General features: G+C 45.0%; 1 protein-coding gene across 1 annotated transcript in view; it reads left to right on the forward strand.

Moving 5' to 3' along the window:
- cacna2d3a (calcium channel, voltage-dependent, alpha 2/delta subunit 3a) overlaps positions 1–22510 on the forward strand; it is a 1007885-nt gene that overhangs the window by 983509 nt on the left and 1866 nt on the right. The window contains exons 36-37 of the mRNA XM_078543510.1: positions 19542–19651; positions 21481–21563. Coding sequence (XP_078399636.1) covers positions 19542–19651; positions 21481–21563 — 193 coding nt within the window. The remainder of the gene's footprint in view (positions 1–19541; positions 19652–21480; positions 21564–22510) is intronic.

Genomic DNA, 22510 nt, shown 5'->3' on the forward strand with positions numbered 1-22510 from the left:
ATATTCTAAAAGATAGCAAGAATAATTTTTGGAAAGCTTTGCTATGGTAACACTATTCACTGGAAACATTAACCATAGCCATTTAGTTCAGTTAGAGATTGTGATATCTTTGCAGGACAGAAAAGAGACAGTGTGCCACATGGAAAAGTCAACTACCATCTGAAACTAGTTTAATCCGGTTTTGGCTAAATATACATACATGCATGCACAATTGGCCACAAGAGGGTGCTATTACACTCCTTACTCCTTAATGAGAAAGTATACAATGTTCAAATTCCATACAACTTATATATATATTTCTTGATTTTTAAATTATTTACAAATCCAACTTAAACACTAGTTTCCCATTCCTAAGAGGATATCTCCTTTCTTGCCCCAAACTTTCAGAACTTGGGGAAGGACCTGAACCTGTCTGGGCCAGTGTCTGAGGAGAGGTTTTCTCCAACATAGACTGATTTTAACTTTGACCTTCAGTTGAATTTTCCACTTTGTCGGACATGTCTGTCTGACTCAGCTATTTGTACACATGATGAACTGATGTTCGAAGATGGCTGCATCAACAGGTATAATTGGGCATTTGGGAGAGAATAGCTGTGACCGAGAGTCTTTTGCTGAATATGAGGAGCAGTGCGATGTTTTTCAAGTGGCTGCTATTACACTATTTCACTATTACAGAGATCAAAACAGAAAATGAGAATACGTGACTAGCACTTAGTTTCCAAAAAAGGAAGCTGTGTTGAGTGATAAATAGTATTCTAACGTAATAGCTGGACTGCTCCAGCACACAAATAGATATTGGGCGAAAATCTCCCATCCCACCCGCAGTGGGTATCATGGCGGGCGGGAACAGAGAATCCGCCGGAGGCACAAAATCGGAAACCCACCGTCGTAAAAACAGGTTGCAATTCTCCCGACGGGGTTTTCATGGCAGGTCGGTTATCCCGTGGACTCATGGCGCAAATGCCATTCGCATTCGTTAGCATGTCATGAATGCTCATTAAAACAGCTGCTCGCCGGGATCTTGCCAGGCCTTCCAATCTTGCGCCACACCAGCGGGAAATTACGTCAGCCTCAAACCCATTTGTAAAGGGGTGGCGTGCACAAGTCGGACCTCAGTTTGCTGGTAAATTCAAGGTGAGTGGAACATACCTGCCATAGTGCTGCACCGGTCTTGTTGCGATGAACGCCACTCTGCCAAGGCTGTAGAGTTGGTCTGCTCCTTCTCTTTGCTTCCATTGTCCCGAAGAACACCACAGTGCTGTGGTACTCATGCAGGCCTCCGCTTTCAGAGACTAGCATTTCAACCACGTGTGGGCTGAGAGGCGAGGGATCCGCCTGACAAACACGAGGGGGTCAATGGGGAGGGAAGGCTGTGGAACGGCAGTCGGGGAAGGGCGAACAAGAGGGGGGAAACAGGGAGGGAAGGCTGTGGAATGGGGGTCAGGTGGAAGGGGGAACACAAGGGGCCCTTTTGGGGTTCACCCTCTAACCTCCTGTTGTCGCTAGAGTGAACAGGACTCTGCTTAGAAAGAAAGGAGGAAGACCTCCTAGCAATGAAAGCCACTGAAAGCCAATGGCTTCATTAGCACTGTTAAAGGGCTACTCAGAACTCAGTGGCTTCACAACACAGCTGTTGCATCTCAAGTGTAACACATAGGAATGTAGAATTTTGGAATGCAGTCAATAGTGAGGGAGACACAGCTGTATTGTATATGGCTTTCCATCAATGAAGGCCTGTCACATGTTTACCAGATGTGACACTCCTAATGGCCCAAAGGCGTTCCACTCATTGACCATGAGCAACTGAGTGGTCATTAATATGCCACATCAGAGATTGGAGCACAGAGCTAGGTTGAGTCAATCATCTCAAACTTCAGCATCCCACGCAGGGCTCAAGATGTTAAATACCTGCGATGCCATCTTGGTCACCTCGATGTGTGTGCTAGTGTCTCAGGGACAAGGTGGCATCAGCCACCATGCAAGTAGGGCAGGAGAAAGTATGGACCCTTACAGTTTCCAAACATGTCATCCTCTAAGCTTCACTTTCATGCTCCTTGAATCATTAATGTCTTCAATGTTTCCTTTCAAAGAGAAGGCAGAATCAGATGTGGATCCAGGGCTCAATGCTGCCTTTCTCAGGGTCCTAGTGCAATGGAGGAGGTGAAAGGAGAGGCAACTCCATGTGCAGCTCCAGCAGGAGAGACATGGTCAAGCAGAGCCACAGGAGGGTCAGGAGGAGAGTCCCAGAAAACGCGAGTGAATCGCCAGACCTAGAGTTTATTGTCCAAGAGTCTCCTTTTTACAAATGAGCAAGAAACAATGCCATGCGTGTCTACACTTGTCCCGAGATCTGGTACATCACATATGCCACATTCTTCGTGAAGACCTGACACCACATGGATTTGGAGGGTATCCCCTGCCAGTGGTTTTGAAGGTGAACGTAGTGCTAAATTTCTTGGCCTCTGGTTCTTTCCTAGGATCAACAAGGAACCTGTGCAGCATCTCTCAGTCCGCAACACATTGAGCATAAAGGAAGTCACAGATGCTCTTTACAGGAAGACCCATCATTATGTGAGGTTTGCTCTGGATGAAGATAGCCAGGTTGCGAGATTCACCTGCTTTGCCGCCATCTCAGGCTTCCCAAGAGTGCAGGGTGTACCGGACTGCACCCATGTGACTATACGGGCTCCATGGCAGCAGGCCCTAATGTTTATAAACCACAAGGACTATCATTCCATCAATTTGTAACTGGTGTGTGATCACCGGAAGCACATAATGCACGTTTGTGCCCAGTACCCTGGGAGTTGCCATGACTCCTACATCCTGAGTCACTCCCAGGTGCCTGAGATTTTTGAGGGCCCATTACATCTGAAGGGATGGCTGCTTGGGGATGAGGGGTACCCACTGAAACGCTGGTTGATGACATCAGTGCGTTGCCCTCAGAGTCGTTCTGAGGAGGGGCACAACACTGCTCACACATCCACTTGCTCCCTTATAGAGCAGACCATAAGACTTATGAAGATGCGCTTCAGATGCTTGGACCGCTCAGGTGGCTCACTTCAATACACTCCCGACAGGGTTTCCCACATCATCGCAGTGTGATGCTCCCTTCACAATCTGGCTATGCAAAGAGGTGACCCCCTGCCAGAGAATGACCTGGAGAAGGATAAAAGTTCATCAGAGGGTGAAGATCTGGAGGTCCAGGTACCTCAGGAGGCTGCTGAGTGTCAGTATGAGAAGATCATGCTATGGAGGAAGGAAGAAGTGGGAGACCTGCCCGTGATACATTAATTGCTGACAGGCTCCAGGAAGAGTAAAATCAAGTGAGGGAATATGGTTACATCTCTCCTCGCCCTCAATGCCATTTTCTTCCAAATCAGGGGATCTCCACCCACTTGCAGTGAGAACGAGTCCCGCATTCAACACTTGCCTTATGAATCGCCAGGCCATGATCTTTGCTTTGATTCGTGGGGCCCTGTGAGTGAGCTCACTCTGGGAACTGAGAGCCCATTTAGAAACAAGGTTGATGTGAGAGAAGACTTGAAACCTTCGCCACCATCTAATGATGCCAACACTGCCACGACTGAGATGTGGACATGCCGAGGGATCTCCTCCTCCCGTGCATGCCCTTTCTTCAGCCAATGCCACTGAGGAGACACAAATGTTGCTAGAATATCAATACTGATGAGCTGCTCTCACTCAATGGTGTTCCTTGAGGAAGAAGGGTTAGAAATGCTTACGCCACAATTTAAACATATCTCCCTGACATCACACAAGGGTGCAGAGACTAGTTCAACTGAAGTTGACATTGTAGGAATGTTAATCTCACATTGGGACACTATCACTGAGTGGGAGGAAGGCTAAACCTTGAAATAAGAGGGCTCCAAAGTACAAAATCACGACACCTTCAGTTGACAGGAACATTCACATAACCATCAAATATATTAACGAAAGTACAATTTAGTTACATGTCTAGCACACCCATGACCCAAAAGTACATTAATTTTTCTTAACTTTCCTACCTCTAGCGCTACGCCTGGGTGAAGGCCCGACATCCACAGCAGAGGTAGAGGCAGCCTGCTGACTGCTACGTCCTGATGTCTGTGATGAGCTTGGCGGATGTCCTCTGGTGGCCTCTGGTTCAGTATGGATCACCTGCTCAGGGGCAGAAGTGCCCTCAGCGGCCTGAGAAGCTGGAGTGGATGGGGGTCACAGGCAGAGGGGCTGTGAGTGGCTGCACACCCTTGGAATGTCCTGAAAGGAGGGCCCCAGGGTGTCCGGCTGACAGTCCATGTGGGTGCCCAAGGGCCCCGCCCTGACTCCTGCCGGAGAAGGTGCAGCCAGAGGGAACTCAAGGTGCCTTGTCGTCATGTCACCTACATCCTGATGGTGCCCACCGGGATGTGTAGCCATGAAGTGCAGGGCCGAACACAAATCAGGCAAGACCTACTGGATCAAGGTCTCCATGGTGGTCACCAGCCTTTCCATGGTGACCTTGAGGCGCTGGCATGTCAGAGCCACAACATCAGACAGAACACAGACGGACTCCTCCATCGTTTGCTCTAGCCTGCTGAGTGACTGTCGAAACTCTGCCTGATGTTCCGCTGCCTGTCGTTGCACCTGCAGCATAGATTTGGCGGCTGCTTCCAGAGGCTCATTACCTGACTTAGACTGAGTGGGTGGCTGGTCTCCAGCAGCCCTCCGAGTGCCAGAGACCTGGGCTGTCCCTGCCTCCGAGTACTGCAGGGGCATGTCAATGAAGTGTTCCCCAGAAAGTGAACCCAAGCTGAATCTACAGCTGTGTCCCAGTGATATGTGTGCCTCTGAGCTGGTGGAGGGTGGGTGTAAGTGCCATGGTGGTTCTGGAGCTTCGTCCTCAGATGAGGTCCAGGGGCTCACACTGGTGGTGCTGGATTGACTTGGGGGCTTCGATGTGCTTGTGCCTAGAGAATAGAAAAGAGAGTTTCAGTTAATGAGCATTTTTTTAATATTTATTTATGGGATGTGGACTTCGCTGGCTGGGCCAGAGTTTATTGCCCATCCCTAGTTGCCCTTGACAAGGTGGTGGGTAGCTGCCTTCTTGAACTACTGCAGTCCATGTGTTCTAGATACATCCACAGTGCTGTTAGGAAGGGAATTCCAGGATTTTGACCCAGCGACAGTGAAGGAACAGTGATATATTTCCAAGTCAGGATGGCGAGTGACTTGGAGGGGAACTTCCAGGTGGTGGTGTTCCCTTCTATCTGCTGTGCTTATGCTTCTAGTAGTGGTAGTGGTCGTGGGTTCGGATGGTGCTGTCTAAGGAGCCTTGGTGAATTCCTGCAGTGCATCTTGTAGATGGTACACACTGCTGCCACTGTGCGTCTGTGGTGGAGAGAGTGAATTTTTGTGGATGTGGTGCCAATCAAGCAAACTGCTTTGTCCTGGATGGTGTCAAGCTTCTTGAGTGTTGTGGGAGCTGCACTCATCCAGGCAAATCCAGGGGTATTCCATCACACTCCTGACTTGTGCCTTGTAGTTGGTGGACAGGCTTTGGGGAGTCAGGAGGTGAACTACTAGTCGCAGGATCCCTAGCCTCTAACCTGCTCTTGTAGCCACAATATTTACATGGCTTGTCCAGTTCTGTTTCTGGTCAATGGTAACCCCCAGGATGTTGATAGTGGAGGATTCAGTGATGGTAATGCCATTGAACTTCAAGGGGCGATGGTTAGATTCTCTCTTATTGGAGATGGTCATTGCCTGGCACTTGTGTGGCGTGAATTTAACTTGGCACTTGTCAGTCCAAGCCTGGATATTGTCCAGGTCTTGCTGCATTTGGACATTGACTGCTTCAGTATCTGAGGAGTCGCGAATGATGCTGAATGTTGTGCAATCTTCAGCGAACATTCCCACTTCTGACCTTATGATGGAAGGAGGGTCATTGATGAAGCAGCTGCAGATGTTTGGGCCTAGGACACTACCCTGAGGAACTCCTGCAGTGATGTCCTGAAACTGAGATGATTGACTTCCAACAACCATAATGATCTTCCATTCTACTAGGTATGACTCCAACCAACGGAGAATTTTCCCCCCCGATTCCCATAGTTTTGCTAGGGCTCCTTGATGCCACACTCGGTCAAATGCGGCCTTGATGTCAAGGGGCAGTCACTCTCACCTCACCTTGGGAGTTCAGCTCGTTTGTCCATGTTTGAACCAAGGCTGTAATGAGGTCATGAGCTGAGTAGTCCTGGCGGAACCCAAACTGGGCATCAGTGAGCAGGTTATTGCTAAGCAAGTACCGCTTGATAGCACTGTTGATGATGCCATCCATTACTTTACTGTTGATGGACAGTAGAATGCTGGGCAGTAATTGGTCGGGTTGGATTTGTTCTGCTTTTTGTGTACAGGACACATCTGGGCAATTTTCCACATAGCCGGGTACAGCCAGTGTGTAGCTATACTGGAAGAGCTTGGCTAGGGGCACAGCATAAGCTAGATGAGACTGCATATGACTCATTGTGAATGCCAGGATTTGATAAGATGATGGAGCTGTGATTCATACTAGACTGGTTGGAGAGGCCAATCTCCCCTTCCCCACAGGAACGATCCCTGTCGTCCCCAGCCAGCTCAACTGCAGCTTCCTCGAATTCACTGAGGGCGAGGATGTCGGACATACCTCCCCTGGTCTGCGCACTCTCACACCTATTGTGCGCCAGCTTGGCCTGTATGAAGAAGAAAGAAAGTTATGTGATGAGAAGGAATGGAGCAGAGGCTGGGTGAGATGCATGTCCCCTATGTGTGGTGAGCCCTCCCCAGAAGGGCCAGAGAATGGAGAGTGAGCAACATGTTAGATGGGATGGTGGTGATGTGAATGTCTCAGTGAGGGAAAGAGTGTTGATATGTGTTCGCCGCTAATGGTTGCGTTAAACCCTTGAAGAGAGTAGCCATTTGAGTACATGATGCCATGATAAGAGTTTGATATTGGAGGGCTTTGAAGGATGACTTACCTGGCGGAGCGGGTGGGATCATTCTTCCTCTTCCTGCGGTGAGTGGTGGTTCAGGCACGGGTGTCAGCCACGCTGACCTGCTCCGTTACAGTGTCGCAGGCCCGAGCGGTGAGGCTGCTGTGCTTTCTGCAGCCATCCGTGGGGTAGAGCATGTGCTGTTGTTCCTGCACCTCTCTGACCAAGGCCTGGAGGGCCTAGCTGGTGAAGCGGGGTGCAGACTTTGTCCTGAGGCTTTCGGCCTTTCTCTTATGGGTTGCAGACATCTGTGGTGGGCTGGAGAGATTGAGATTGTGTGTGTTGGACTGGCATTTAAATACGGTGCCCGGACCTTCGAACCTGCCGGCTGACAGCGGGCGGACGAATCAGCTCCTGATCCACCAGGTGATTCGGAGCGAAACGCGCCTCTGCATAATTAATGAGGCTCCAAGCGCAGAATCGGGTGTGAGTTGCCGCCATTACAGACGCTGGGCTGGGCGCTGCCGAAACCGCCCGCCACTGCGCTATGTTTCATTCCGGGAGAATTCCACCCAACATTACCTTAAATTAAATTCAGCAATGTTTACTTACTGATGTGCCAAATAAGATGGATTTAAATTATGTTTTTTTCTTGCTTACATAATTAATATTAATTAGTAGTTAATATTTAAAAATATGTGCAGCAGGGGCACAGCTTCAATATAAAAAATAATAGACAATTAGGTAGAAATTGAAAAATGCTGTGGAAGAAGCACATTGTGGTGGAAGTATTCAGCCTGCATCTGGATATGTTTAAGCGTCAAAAATATTAAATTTGTGAACAAATGCATCATTTATCTTTAGTAGATAGATAATTGATTTATTGAAAAATCATCATGGCACTGAATTATTGCACAATTATGAAAATTTAAGTATACAATAATTACAATAAGTTGCAAAATGCAGGACTGCTTAATTTACAGAATAGAAATGAAACACCTGCTACAATTTGCGTTTTGTATTGAAGTCATTAAATCATATGCTGTTGTCAGGTTGAGTTCATTAAATTCTCGATCTTTTACATACTATTTATAAGTTTTAAAAAGTATGGATTGGACTGTCTCATAGTCTATTCATTCTATATCTTATTTGTTGAATGGTAACTTTTGTCCTTAATTCCATTGCACATTTACTTCCATGTGGTTGTGTCAAGAGATAGTAGCAATTGGAGGTGGGACTCAAGAGTTTTCTCGTGAATTCCAGACAAAGCTTTTTCCACCTTTCAGCGAAGGAACACACGTTCAGTTGTTTGATTGGTCATTGTGGCTTTGGCACATGTTACTTAGGATCAGTTTGAACACGCGTTCCTAGATACTTTCGAGCTGGTTTACATGGCCTTTGGTAAGTCCAGCATTCCAAACCGGCGCTGCGTGTTCAACAATGGGTCTTACGTAACTATTAAACGCAGTGAACAGGTCGGTTTGAGATATGTTTTGATGCTTGAGAAGATGTAGGATGTGGAGTCTTCCATTTGCTCTCTTAAGCATTTCCCATTAATTCAGCAAGCCTAAACAAAAGCAACTGAAAAAGATTTTTGCATAAATAAACAGAGTTGTAAGGTGACTTTAGATGAACCACAAAAGTCAATGTTGTACTTAGAGCATTAGGAACCTGGGCCCTCAATTTACAGTTTGGGGTACTGGTCTATGAACCCTTAATATGGAGAAATTCGACCTTGTTTCACCCGCTGTTAGGGTGAATAATTAAGGTTGGGCGGTCTAATTTTGGACCATGATCCCTCCCAGCTGATTTCCCCTAGAAGTGCACCAGCTGCCAAAGGCCAGCGACTTCCAAATCAGCAGCTTGCCTGACTGAAATGGGCACTGGGCATCTTGAATAGGCAAATATAGTCCCTAGTGCTGGCTTTAGTACCCCAATGAATAATGAGTAAGCAACTGGGCAAAGCCTTATCGCACATGTTTTGCCCAGTTGTTCCAGATCTTTACCTAACCAACAGTCCTTAAAAATACTACGAGGTTTTTCACGAAATGGTAAGGAAACATTTTTACAGTTTAATTCCTGAGGAGTTCCCCGAACCTTTCCTCCACGCCTTTTTCACTAGGACATGCCTTTGTCAGTTGAGCCTATAGGACTTTTGAGTGAGTCTCTACCACAGCACCTATTCCCCAGACTCCATCTCTCAGCATGCCCCCTTTCCGCAATTTCCCTCTCCCACCAAGCCCCCATCCCCAGACTTTCTTCCCGTGAACCCATCCCCCCCAAGCCTTAGAATCATAGCATAGCTCCACTTCCCCAGCCCTCATCCCCCCTCTCTCCCCTGAGAACCCAGTCTTCCACTCCCCCAGCCCTCATCCCCCTCTCTCCCCTGAGAACGCATTCTGCAGTCTCTCAATCTCTCCCAAGCCCCCATCCCACAGTTCCACTCTCTGAGCCCCGATTCCCAATCTCCCCTCTCCCTACAAGCCACTATTCCCTAGTGTCCAACTTCCCTGAACCTCCATTCTGCAGTTCCTCACTCAATGCCTGAGACCCCATTCCCTGTCTCTGTCCCCCAGGCCTCCCATCCCCAGTCTCCCTCTTCCCAAGTCCTCCATTCCCCAGTCTTCCTCTCCTATCAGCCCCCACTCAGCCCTGTCCCACAAGTCTCCAGTTCCCCAGTCACCCAACACAAGGCTGCAGTCATTAACTTCACATGGGAGGCTAGGGGTGGGTATGTAAATTGTTGATCTTCTGGGCTCGTGGAGGTAGTGCTTGGGACAGGAAGCTCTGTTGTCAGGAAGACTGCACTTACTGACTCTGCAACTGAAGGAGGAGCACTCAGGTTCTGGAAACTCCTGGGTCTGCAATGGTTGGGAAGCCTAAGCTTTAGGCTGATGTCTTCTGGCAGGCATTTACATCACACTTAATATGAATTTCTCCCCTAGTGAGTCCATCTCAAAATTTCTCTCCACTAGTTTCATGGGGATTTATTTTAAGGTACATCTCTTAATGCCACTGCTAAATAATGAATTGAGGAATTTCAGCCAAATACACAGGGTTGCCAACCCTCCAGATTGGCCTGGAGTCTCCAGGAATGGAAGATCAATCTTCAGGACATTACTGTGTGCAACCCTGGAGAAAAATCATCGGGACATTAAAAAAGATTGTCTTTTTGCCATTTTCTTTGAACATTTCTCTTTACCAGAGATAAAAATATTGAAAATGGGGAAGAGAAAAGGCTGTTTGGCTGGTGGTCAAGCATCATCCATTTGGGTAATGAGTCTTTTTACATTCCAGTTGGTGCAGGAAGGGAGTGAATCACAAGGATGGATGGGTTGGCTGACTATTGGCTGGAGAGTGGGGACAAGTTGTGATGAAACCTCCATGAATACATTTAATCACAGTTGTCAACCCTGTAAATATGTGAAGCATCCACACGTTAGAATCCCATGGCACCACTACAGGACACAAATAATTTTGTGCTGACATCCGGATTTTGTACTTAACTGATATGCTTGCTTGAGATGCTCTGAGCTTGGATTAGGAACACATTGATCTGAAGTTCCGCTGTAACACAAGCAAGTGATTCAGATTACATCATAAAGCATGACAGTGAAGTTGGAGCTATTTGTTGCAATAAGCAAATACATGAAATTGATCCTGTAACTGCCAGAAGAGCGCCATAAATTATTTTCATAAATTGTAATATTAGCTGCGACATTATCATGGCTATGTATCAACATGACATAATGTAAAAATAAATGCCTGACAGCATACATTCACCTAAAGTTTCTGAATATTACAAATCTGGAAGAAATGATTTGTATATTCTAGCGTTGGCTTTCTGAATTGATGTGAAACTTTCCACCTGAAGCTCTCAAAGCATGACAATATATAGATAACATTATCCATTTCAAAACAGATTAAAGGGTGAGCTGTTCCTTCATCACCCGGTCTCGTGCACTATTCCAAATATTTGTGTAATTCATTTCTTACAGTAAGGTTAGGGTTAGAGAACCTCCTTTGACTGTTTTAACATAAAGTGTTTTTATATCAACCATTCTTCAGATGAAGGGGTCTAAATTCAGCATCATGGGCCCATTTCTAACCCAGGTTGTTGAATTTGCTTAGAACAATTGGAGCACGTGACCCACATCCAACGCCCCTAGTTCCGAGTGGTATTTCCAAGTGTTCAGCAGCTGAACCAGTGCTGGTTAATGGCATCACTGGATGACAGTCAAAAAAAAATCTCTCAAACTTAGAGAATTGTGGATTCTGAAAGAGCAGGACTGAGGGCCACTACTGGCCAACACTCACCTCTCTCCTGGATTTACCTCCATCATCAGCAGCAGCCTATGAGTATGCAGTTCAACTGAATTAGTACGGTGAGTCCCAAGGAGACTACACTCAAGATCATACCCAGTTTAGACCACTAATGCCATTGTGGTTATCAAATTTATCTCCAGTGGTAATTATGTATGTGGCTACAGGAATTTATCGGCAACTTAGTTCCAATGTAATCCAAAAATAAATAAAGAGTAATATTCCTAATAATTGGAATTATTTTCAACATCAACACACATTAAGGATATTAAATTGAATATAGTACAAGAAAGAGATTTTGGTTAATCTCACGTGTTGTCTTTCCCAAGCTGATGTGCTAATGATGTCAAGAAGTGTAGAAACTTCATGTACTTTAGCACAGTTCAAAGCAAAAGCACAGCTTTGAAGCTTCCACATTTTGCCGCTCCAATCTCTGTCTCCTGGCCCTGATCTTGCTTCCCTTAACTGGCATTTAAATCCACCAAATGTCAGCCAAATCTTGATTATTCCACATAGTGGAGGCTTTGAAGATATGAAAATGCAGCTATCACTCAGCTGGAAAATGGTGATGAAAGAATTGAAGATCAATTATAAAACAGCTATATAAATTGTGTATAAGGCTGTTGGAATTTATTGGTACAATTGACTGATGTTATTTTATTCTTGATCCATTTTAAAGATGATGCCATAAAGGATTTTACCCCTTTGAAGTTTGACATAAAGGTACATCACTACTTACAAAGTGATAGTATTCTGGCAATTTTTGTGGCCTCTAGTATTCAGTGATATTTGCAGTAACATACACCACTGCAGTCTATCTCAGAACATGTACAGTGCTGTGCCGTAGAGGAATACAAGTCAAATCCCGCGCTCCACTATGTTCCTATCCTAGCTGAGCTGTGTAGTTTATTTTCTAGTGTCGGGGGTGGAGCAGGGGTGGTGGTGGGGGGGGGTGGGTAGAAAAAGTCTGTTAGTATTTCCACCTGGCAACTGTTTATATACTTCCTGGCAAGTAGTCAAGAACTACATTGGCAGAGGCTTGGGAGCAGACTTCAGACACAGCTTTGTTATTTCTAACATTGATATTCTATTTGATTTCAATGTGCTATTATTTTTGAACTGATGCATAAAATGGAATTCCTTGAAAGGATTATTGCATTTAAGGAGAAGCTGTGAGAATATCCATGGATATTACGTATGCACCAACCTTGGCTCAGTGATAGCAATCTTCCCCCTGGTTCAGTAGGCCATAGATCCAAGCCTGACTTGCACTGTCGAAGAGCCGTCTTTTAGATGGGATGTTAAGTCAAGGGGCGGGATCGTCCCAGATTTGCAAAAAAAAATGCGGTAACGGGCGAGAAAAAATTTGTTTTACCCGCCAGCCGCAATGACGGGTTTTTGCGCCTTATCGTCCCATTCCTGCCTCGTTAATTATGCAGCTACAGGAAACACGCCATCTCGCTGGAGGGCGGCCTCCAATTTGCCCATCATGCTGTTACCTTGCCGTTCCTCACACTGGGTGCCATATTTATACTGAAGCCGCGCACACACTTCTCAATGCTTGCAGCCCAGGAGGGCACCGGTGAAGACATGGCCCCAAAAGCCTAGAAGAGTGCAGCCCCACCCTGATTCAGTGGCGCATCCCGAAGACGTCTTCTGGACACCACAGAGGCCCGCCGCAATGTCCTTTACCCCCGCTTTGGCCACAGGAGGCCCATTAATCTTACCACTCCGGCTTGGGAGGCAGTGGCAGAGATCGTCAGTGCCAATACTGCGCACAAGAGGTTGACCATCCAGTGCAGAAAACGGATGAATAATCTCAACCGTGTTGCTAGGGTAAGGCAACCATCTCATCACTCTAAACTCACACACTCACAAGACCATCACACATTCACTGGCAACTCACTCACTGCCAGCTCAAGGGACATCACCACTCACCCTCTCACACACACACCCTCACACCTCTATCTGGCCTTATCTGCTCTGGAGACTGCCTCCTCAGCTCTCCCCATCTTGAGACCACTTGCACAGATCACCATGTGCCCCCACACACACCCTGGCATACCCCCATTCCCCAGTGCAACCCTCACCCTGCAGCCTCTTCCCTTGCCTGAGGCCACTTCTTCCCCCTTTCCCAAGCAAGCCCAGCCTTGTAGCCATTGAAAGGGCACCTCCTGCCTTATGGCTGCTCTAGTAGGTAGAGACCTGCCCGTGAGCCCCCCTAAAAGTGATGTGTTGTTGTCTGCAAAACCTGGCGCTGATGACCACGAGTTGCTGCCCGAAGCAAGGTAGGCAAACAAACCTTGAAGTCTCGAGAGAAGTGCAGCTCGGTAGGTGCACGTCGCTTATGTACAGTTGTGAAACACATCGCCACGTAATCACACTGACATGCCCGGGTGATCCAGGGTGGGGGGATGATTGTGGCGAGCAGGGCTTATAATGAGACGGAGATGTATTAAAATGATGTTTCCGACATTCGGCGGCGGGAAGCACAGCCGCCATTGACGGGCGGAGCGGACAATCGCAAACTGGTTTCACAACAGCGTGAAACCGATTTTTGGCCTCCCTGCCATATTGTCCGCTCACACCGCCGTGACACCCAACGCCAACAGGGGCTGAAAATTCCACCCAAGGTCTCATCTGTTCTCTCAGATAAAAGATCCCACAGCACTATTCAAAGAAGCTGGAGAGTTCTCTCCTGGTGACCTGTCAATGGTTATCTCTCAACCAACACTACCAAAGAATAGATTATTTGGTCATGTATCTCTGTTGTTTCTGGGACCGTATTCTGTGTGAATTGGCTGTCAGATTTCCCTACTTTACAACTGAGACTACAATTCAAAATTATTTCATTGGCTTTAAAGTCCTGAGGTCTTAAAGGGCACAATATAAAGGCAAATTCATTACTTTCATTTCCTTTTTATTACCTGTCAAGAAAGCACAAAAAATAACTGCAGAAATTGATCAAATCTACTTATTGTAAAATTAATCTACATCAGTCAGCTTAAATGGTAAATATGTTTCATACACTTCAACTTGGGAACTAAAGATAAAAGATAAAAAAATCCTTGACAAATTTATAGGAGCCCATTCCTTTAATTGCAATAAATATAAAAAACTACAAGTAAACTTTTCAAACTACTGAAATTTTGAGAGATCTACTCAGCAATGAAATGACTGCTCCATTAAATATGCTTTATATTCAGATTCCATTACATATGTCCAGTATCAGTATCATCAAAACTGATTATAAAACTGGCAAACTCAGTAATATTGAGTAATAATTGCAGGAGACCTGTGATCAGTAAGAAGTCAGTATAATTATTTCCAATCCATTCTATATTACTTTTGTACATGCATTCTATTATTGAAAGAAGGGATTCATTACTATTATGTGCACTCCCATCTGCAGTATTTTTAATATATCACTGTTTTTGGGCTTTTGACGAATGAAATGAATTGTCTATCCATATAGTTTTTATTTATATTGCAATTGTATATTTTCCCAGTTTACTGCTAATTCGTTTAATTGTTCATCACAATAACTCATTGAGAGGCGTATTCATCAATATTACATTACAATAAACATTATTCACTAATAGCTATATAGTGAGGCCTATTGATAAGGTGATGATGCCAGAATGTGTCATTCTTTTTTGTGAAGTTCATGATCTACCAACACATATTTTATTAATAGTATTGATTTGTGTCCTATGTGAGCTATCTGATTGGCCTGTTAGTCTGTTTTACCTTCAATGAACTTATTGATCTGTGACAATCACATGGCACATACCTTACTAGCTTTTTCAATACCTTGAGTGGCCCAAGTGAAACATTAAACGCATGCTTTTATTCTTAGAATAATCTGATTGGTCTTTGGAAACCAAGACCATCAAGATTCACCTGATTTTAATTTTTCTACTGGCTTGTACTCACCTCATTCCAGCTTCAGCCATTTAAACCTCATTGGTTTGGGATGACAGTTTTTCCACTAAGGACCTTTGCCAGTGTTTCACTATTCCCGATCATACAACCTCTCTGTCGTTTCTGTCCCAGTAAAAGTTTTGACTGCAATGTTCTGCTCCATCTGTTGGATGTAAATCACAGGACCTTTTCCTACTTGTGCTTTTGCTCTTTTTCTGACTACCTAGCTTCCTTCAGACCCTTCCTCTGACCTCCACCCTCTTTCAAACTGTAATTCCGTGCTCTGGCCTCCTGCTCTGCCTATTCCCCTTCCTTCTCAGTCGAGATTTTCACCCCAACTTTACACTCACCACATCCAGCCAGGTCCCTCCTCTGCTGCATTCTCATTCTCAGCTCTAACATACTCTCCATCCATAAGTGCCACAAGCCTAGAATGAGAATCAGTATGAAATGGAGTACGGGTGTATATGGGTCTGAGCGCGGAGACCCACCTGCCTGAGTTGGGAAAAGAGTCCGAGCGCTCAAGGAAATCTTGAATAAGAATAACATACTCTAATTCTATGTTTGAATATGTTGGATTTCACTGTAGATTATTTCCATTTACTAAGCTCACAGTGTCAGAATTTACCACCTTCAGTTTGCAGAAGCTTTGATTCATGAATCTCCTGAAGCATAGATTAATGGCAAAACATTTGAAGATTTACTTTTACTGTTCCTGTAATTGGAATTCTCAGAAACTTGAGCTTGATATTTACGTGTATTGATCTGGAGTTCACAAAGTGCTGTCTGTGCAGGTCAAATATTGCAATTATAAAGTTTTTGCATCTTTATTTTAATCCAGAAGCAGTAATGTGGATCTCAGTGTACCACGTGCTGCGGGGGCAGAACCCATCTCTTTACCACCCTCTCAGGGTGACCTCGGCATGGGCAACATCTGCTGGCCCACCCAGCGAAGGACACATGCTGGCAATGATTCGATGCAGTCACTGCACTCGGACTTGGGGGTGGGGTGGGGGCAGCAGGGGGTTGAGCCGATCTGCTGGGTTAAGTGACCAATGCCAACATTGTCCTCACCCTGCCAGAGCGCAACAAGTCGTTGAAGCGTTTGCAACACTGGATCCAGGTGGACCGCACCACATCACGGATGCTCACCACCTCTGCCACCTCCTCCCAGGCACACTTCGTCATGTTGGGGACCTCCTCCTCCCATCCTAGGGAACCAACACCTCCCGCCGTTCTGACACCCCCGCGAGGAGGGCAGCAAGGCAGTCGTCGTAAAAACGATGGGCACATTGGCCCCCCCCGCCCTACCCTCCGGCCTGGCCTGCCCCGATGGCCCACCCTCCGGACCTGTGTCACCTCCATTGCCCCTCTGCAGAGCCCTTCACCCAGCCATTGTGAGCAGCCTTTCCGAGACTGCCAGGCCTTCCTTTATACAGGCCACCGGGTCGCCATTGGACCCGGTGAGCTGAGCACGTCCGCTGCTGCCCGCTCACTCCCACTATGCACGGGAGTCATGAAGTACGCTGGATGGGCCTTAATTGGCCCGCCCGCGAAAAATGGCGTCGTGGACCCAGTCGTGGGCGGTGATCGGATCCGCAACTGCTTCCGCTCCGCGCGCCCCCCCCCCCCCCCCCCCCCCACCTGCCAGCCAGAAAATTCAGCCCAGAGAGCGGGAATAAATGGGTCTCTTTCCGGATGGCAGGAGGTGACTAGTGGTGTACCGCACGGATCAGTGCTTGGGCCCCAGCTATTCACAATATATATAAATGACTTGGATGAGAAAACCAAATGCAATATTTCCAAGATGACACAAAACTGGGCGGGGTTGTGAGCTGTGAGGAGGATGCAAGGAGGCTTCAGGCCGCCATAGACAAGTTGTGTGTGAGGGCAAACACATGGCAGATGCAGTGTAACATGGATAAATGTGAAGTTTTACACTTTGTTGTGAAAAACAGAAAGGCAGAGTATTATTTAAATGGTGATATATTGGGAAATGTGGATGTACAAAGGGATCTAGGTGTCCTTGTACACCAGGCAATGAAAGTAAACAGACAGGTGCAGCAAGCAATTAGGGAGGCAAATGGTATGTTGGCCTTCATTACAAGAGGATTTGAGTTCAGAAGTAGGGATGTCTTGCTGCAGTTATACAGCAAGTGAGACCACACCTGGAGTATTACATGCAGTTTTGGTCTCCCTACCTAAGAAAGGATATACTTGCCACAGAGGGAGCGCAGCAAAGGTTCACTAGGCTGATACCAGGGATGCAGGACTGTCGTTTGAAGAGAGATTGGTTCGACTGGGCCTGCATTCACTAGAATTTAGAAGAATGAGAGGGGGTCTGATTGAAACGTATAAAATTCTAACAGGGCTAGACAGACTAGATGCAGGGAGGATGTTTCCCCTGGATGGGGAGTCTAGAACCAGGGTCCACAGTCTCAGGATAGGGGGCAGGCCATTTAGGACTGAGATGAGGAAAAATTTCTTTACTTCAGAGGGTGGTCAACCTCTCCCACAGAAGGCGGTGAAGGTCGGGTCACTGAGTATATTCAAGAAAGAAATTGATAATTTTTTGGAAATTAGGGGCATCAAGGGGTATGGAGAGAAAGCAGGAATGTGGCATATCTTGAGGATCAGCCGTGATTATATTGAATGGCAGAGCAGGCTCAAAGGGTGGAATGGCCTACCCCTGCTCCTAGTTTCTATGTTTCTGTGTTTCTATGTTATGAGCCCTTGGGGCAGTTAAATCTTATCAATGCATAACTAAGAAAGAATACATAGGAGTTAAAGAGGAGAAATCCTGGAAGGACTATGTTATTGTTAAAGAAAGGAGAGGAAGTCTGTAAAACAAAAAGGTTTACGCTTAGACATGGTTCATAAACAGGAGCTCTTTAGTGCTCGTAAGCCCTTTGCAGACATGTTGGTGAAAAGAAGGAAAGCTATCAGTTTGATACTTTGTCATGTTCAGTGTAAAACCCATTCTCTAGGCCAATGGATCAGTCTTTCTGTTCGAGACTTATATAGGTGAGTTTCAGTTTCATCATTTTGTTTCTGGAATGTTTTATAATTTCTACTAACTCTGTTCAGAATGTTATACTTTCTGCCTCTAAACTGTACAAATGGAAATCAATGTAAGACATTATTTAATACCAGTGGCTGGTTTGTCAAGAAAGTGTTTATTTTTGAGTGATTTGTTCAATATTGGTAATGTGTGCTCAATGAAATGACATTCATGGCAACTTAAACTTATTTTTAATCACACTGATGCCACATTGAGTTAGGGAAAAGAGAGACCATGAGGAAGAAATGCAATAAATGCTGAGAAATGTCACACAAGGACTGGGACTTAGTGCTAATGACAGGGGTTCCCCACCCCCCCCCCCCCCAACCCCACCACTAGTTGGAGAACCGGTGGAGCCCCACATCACTTCCGTGGGGGAGGCCCTACACGATTTAGGCACTTTACTGGCCATTGCAGGTCTTTCACACAGTCAAGCCCCCAGTGGGGCAGAAATCCCACCCCTGAGTGCTGCCGGCCAGTCAGAGACTGACAGTTCTCAATTGCTGGCAGTGCCACCAGGAACAACAGCTACTGCTGGTAATGCTCCAAGGCCCAACCCAAGGATCCCCACTGAATCCTTGGGCACAGGTGAGGGGAGCAGGATGGGATTCACCGTGAGGGAGTTGCTCGAGGTAGAGGGGGATGGGGCAAGGGGGTCAGTGGTGGGGGCAAAGGAGTGGCCTTCAGAACCCCCCTGCTTCCTAATGCCAGGTCTCTGAATCAACAATGATGGATCCCCCTATGAGGCCACAGGAAAGCCTGGCAGGGTTTGCTGGCCGACCTTTGGGAGAGCATGGGAGAGCTGTGCGAGTCCCTGAATTACCACTAAACTCCTGTGGGCTCAGTGGTGGTTGCTCAGAAGTGACTTATTAATGAGCCTAATTGACATGCTGCTGTTGGTGGGTAGGATTCCCACATTGGACCCTTCCCATCCCTAACTTAATTGGGAACAGTTTTCCCAATGCTGGGAATCCAATACATGCCCTCTCGCCCAATTCCCCAACCCAAACCATCATGCCCCCTCTAGAAAGTTCCATTAAATTCTGCCCAATATCTTTTAGGAGTGGCTAGATTTGTATTGGAAAGCCCAATTGCCTTGGTTTCCGCTCTGCCAATGTGAAACAAGCCTCAGTACAATGGAATTGATTTCAAATTAATGTTATAAATCTAAGAATAAACTTTTACTGCACTACCTATTGAAGTTGCATGTAGTGGTGAATGTTTAAGGAAATGATGCTCATCTCATGATACGTCTATAGTTAAATAATGTGTTCCATTTATGTCTGTTGCAGGTCATTTGTCATCCAACAGATTCCAAGCAGTAACCTCTTTATGGTAGTTGTAGACGCCAGCTGTGATTGCGCTATTGGACCAATTACAATGGACCCTATAGAAATAATGTATATCCTTTAATATAGTCTCTAGATTTTATCTGTTTTTTAAAAATTCTTAGTTTTATGAATGCAAGTTTTCCAGCCAGCAGAAGTAGTAAAACAGATGTATAATAAAAACACCTCAAAATAATACCGATATCTATTTATAGGATATAATGCATGTGTAACTTGGCAACAGCCTGAACTATTATGTAGTTACTTTGGAAGTCATCCAAGCAGGTATGGATCAGTCTACAATTTGTTTCATGTCACTTTAATAAGTTTCATTTACATGTAGTTAGAGTGAGTAATATTTTTTCTCTTACATAGATACAGCTCCTTTTGTGCTATGTTTAAGAATTTGAAAATCATCATAGAGCAAATTTTCCTCTTTTTCGGCCTTGGACTGGTGGATTACCTGGGTGCAGTGAATGCCACCTGGATTTTCCAGCACACTACACTTTCCACTACACTTCCAGTGTGGCATCCTCCATCACCAGCCCTGAGTAGGTCCTGTCCTACTGACCAGCCAGAGGTGACAGCACAATGGCATACAGCCAGGACCGTAGCATTCTCAACATTGACTCCAGACTAAATCGCATGGCATCAGGTCAAACATGGGCAAGGAAACTTCCTGCTAACTGCCGCCTAGTACCCTCCCTCAACTGTTGAATCAATGTACCTCCACATTGAACACCACTTAGAAGAGGCACAAAAGGTAGCAAGGGCACAAAATATACAGAATGGTTTGGGACTTCAATGTCCATCACCAAGAGTTTCTCATATCTCAAATCATCAGCAAAGTAATGGAATCTGTCATCAGTGTTATCAAGCAGCACTTACTTATGAATAGCTACTTACCAATGGTCAATTTGTGCTCTGCCAGGACCACTCGGCTCCTGACCTCATTACAGCCTTGGCTAAAAGAACTAAAATCCAGAGGTGAGATTTCATGGGATATGAGGGGCACTGGCAAGGCCAGCAGTTGTTGCCCATCCTTAATTGCCCTTGAACTGAGTGGCTCGCTACCTAGCACAAAGGAAAATGGTTGCAATTGTTGGAAGCCAATCAGCTCTGCCCCAGGACATCGCTGCAGGAGTTCCTCAGGGCAGTGTCCTAGGCCCAACCACCTTCAGCTATTTCCATTTTTATAGTGGAATGAATAATGAAAGATTATCACCTGAAGACCCAAATCTGAATTTAGGAAACCCTGTGCAAAGACAAGTTCTGTATCCCTGACTAAAAAGCAGTCTCAATCTCTGGGAGTAATTAACATCAGGCTTTTGGTTTAAATCATCTTCTTCCCAGATTTCAATATTGCAGATGACTTCAGTACATTCATTTTATTCATTTTCAGGATGTTAGTATTGAGTGGGTCGTTCAATTCTGAATAAATCAGGAGCTTCATGGTCACTTTCTTACTGTTACATGTATTTATTTCCAGATTTTCTTTAAATAAATACAAATTCTCAAACTCTCTGATGGAATTTTAACTCATTTTCTTCATATTAGTAGTGCAGGTCTTTGAATTACTAGCCCAATAATATAACTGCTATGCTGCCAGACTGTGTTGCCATTGTTCTGTATAGCTCAAGTACATTCACAAATTGAGAATTCAAAATATGCCATTTTAATATATGTGTGTTAATGCGGTTATGTACCTTCTGCTCACTACACACTCATATTATTACTATACTCATATCAGTCCCAAACTGTCTTCATTTTCTTGGACCTTTTCTAAGTTTGAGGCCTACCATGATTTTCCAGTCAGTTTAGCTGCACTACAATTAAAAACATGCATTAAAATACAGTATTTTAAGAAAACATTTGAAACTGACACCCCTTAACTGCTGTGAACATAATGAATCACTGAAATGTGATCATCTCAGATCTCAGAAAATCAGAAGACGTCCGGACTCCTGTCATCCATTCCATGCTGAAGTAAGCAATTATATTTAAAACAGATTATTCAAATTATATCATATAGTTATTTGAGAACAATAGGTTAACTAGTTCTTAAATGAGACAGGAAGCTTTTATTCTCTTTCCATAGATACATAATACATATAAAGGAAGACTTTCTCTAATATGAATTTAAATTGTCGCATAACGGAGTACTAACATCATAATTACTGCTAAACGCCCTCTCAGGCCCTGAAAGGCTAATTTTACATTTATGGAATGTCTGATTTCTCCAATATGATTTTAAAAAACATATGCATTCTTTTAATGTTTTTTTATATGATATTTTAGTTACTATCTAAATCCAGTCATATTTATAATTTGGTTCACCATCTGAAAATTTAAAAGTGAAGGATAATCAGTCCTTTTAATTTCCTGGTTTGCTATGTCTGAATATGTCAATATGATTGGCTACTTACCTGCTTGCTGACATCACTGCTGATGCAGGACTAGAGATCCCCTTGACTTGGTGTCAGATTTAAACTGGATTCTAAACGGGGAAACCCACGCAACAGAGGTCACTAGATCTTTACGGGCAGCTTTCTTTGAGGTCAGTGGTGAACACCATTGCCTCACTGCTGACTACAAAATCCAGTCCAATCTAACCAATTTTATTTCATTACAAAGTTAGAGTAATATTAAGTGTTATTGTTGTAAATACAATACTGCAATGAAATAGTTTTCCCTGTTGTTCACTAACGAATCAGAGGGATATAATTTTCAAGAAATGACTTCAGAGGGCAGTAAGCACATCACTTACAAATGATGTCAAAATGAAATGTATTTTGGCTTACAAACTTTCAGTAAAGATCATTGCAACCCATTGAGCTTACTTAGTTTCGCCTAAGTGCTAGTGAATGAACATTGAAAATATAAATTCCATCCTCACTATTTCCTGCAATATCATAAAACTGCATTAAAAAAGA

Source organism: Cetorhinus maximus, chromosome 6 (assembly GCF_964194155.1).
Source record: "Cetorhinus maximus chromosome 6, sCetMax3.hap1.1, whole genome shotgun sequence".
Lineage (NCBI taxonomy): Eukaryota > Metazoa > Chordata > Chondrichthyes > Lamniformes > Cetorhinidae > Cetorhinus > Cetorhinus maximus.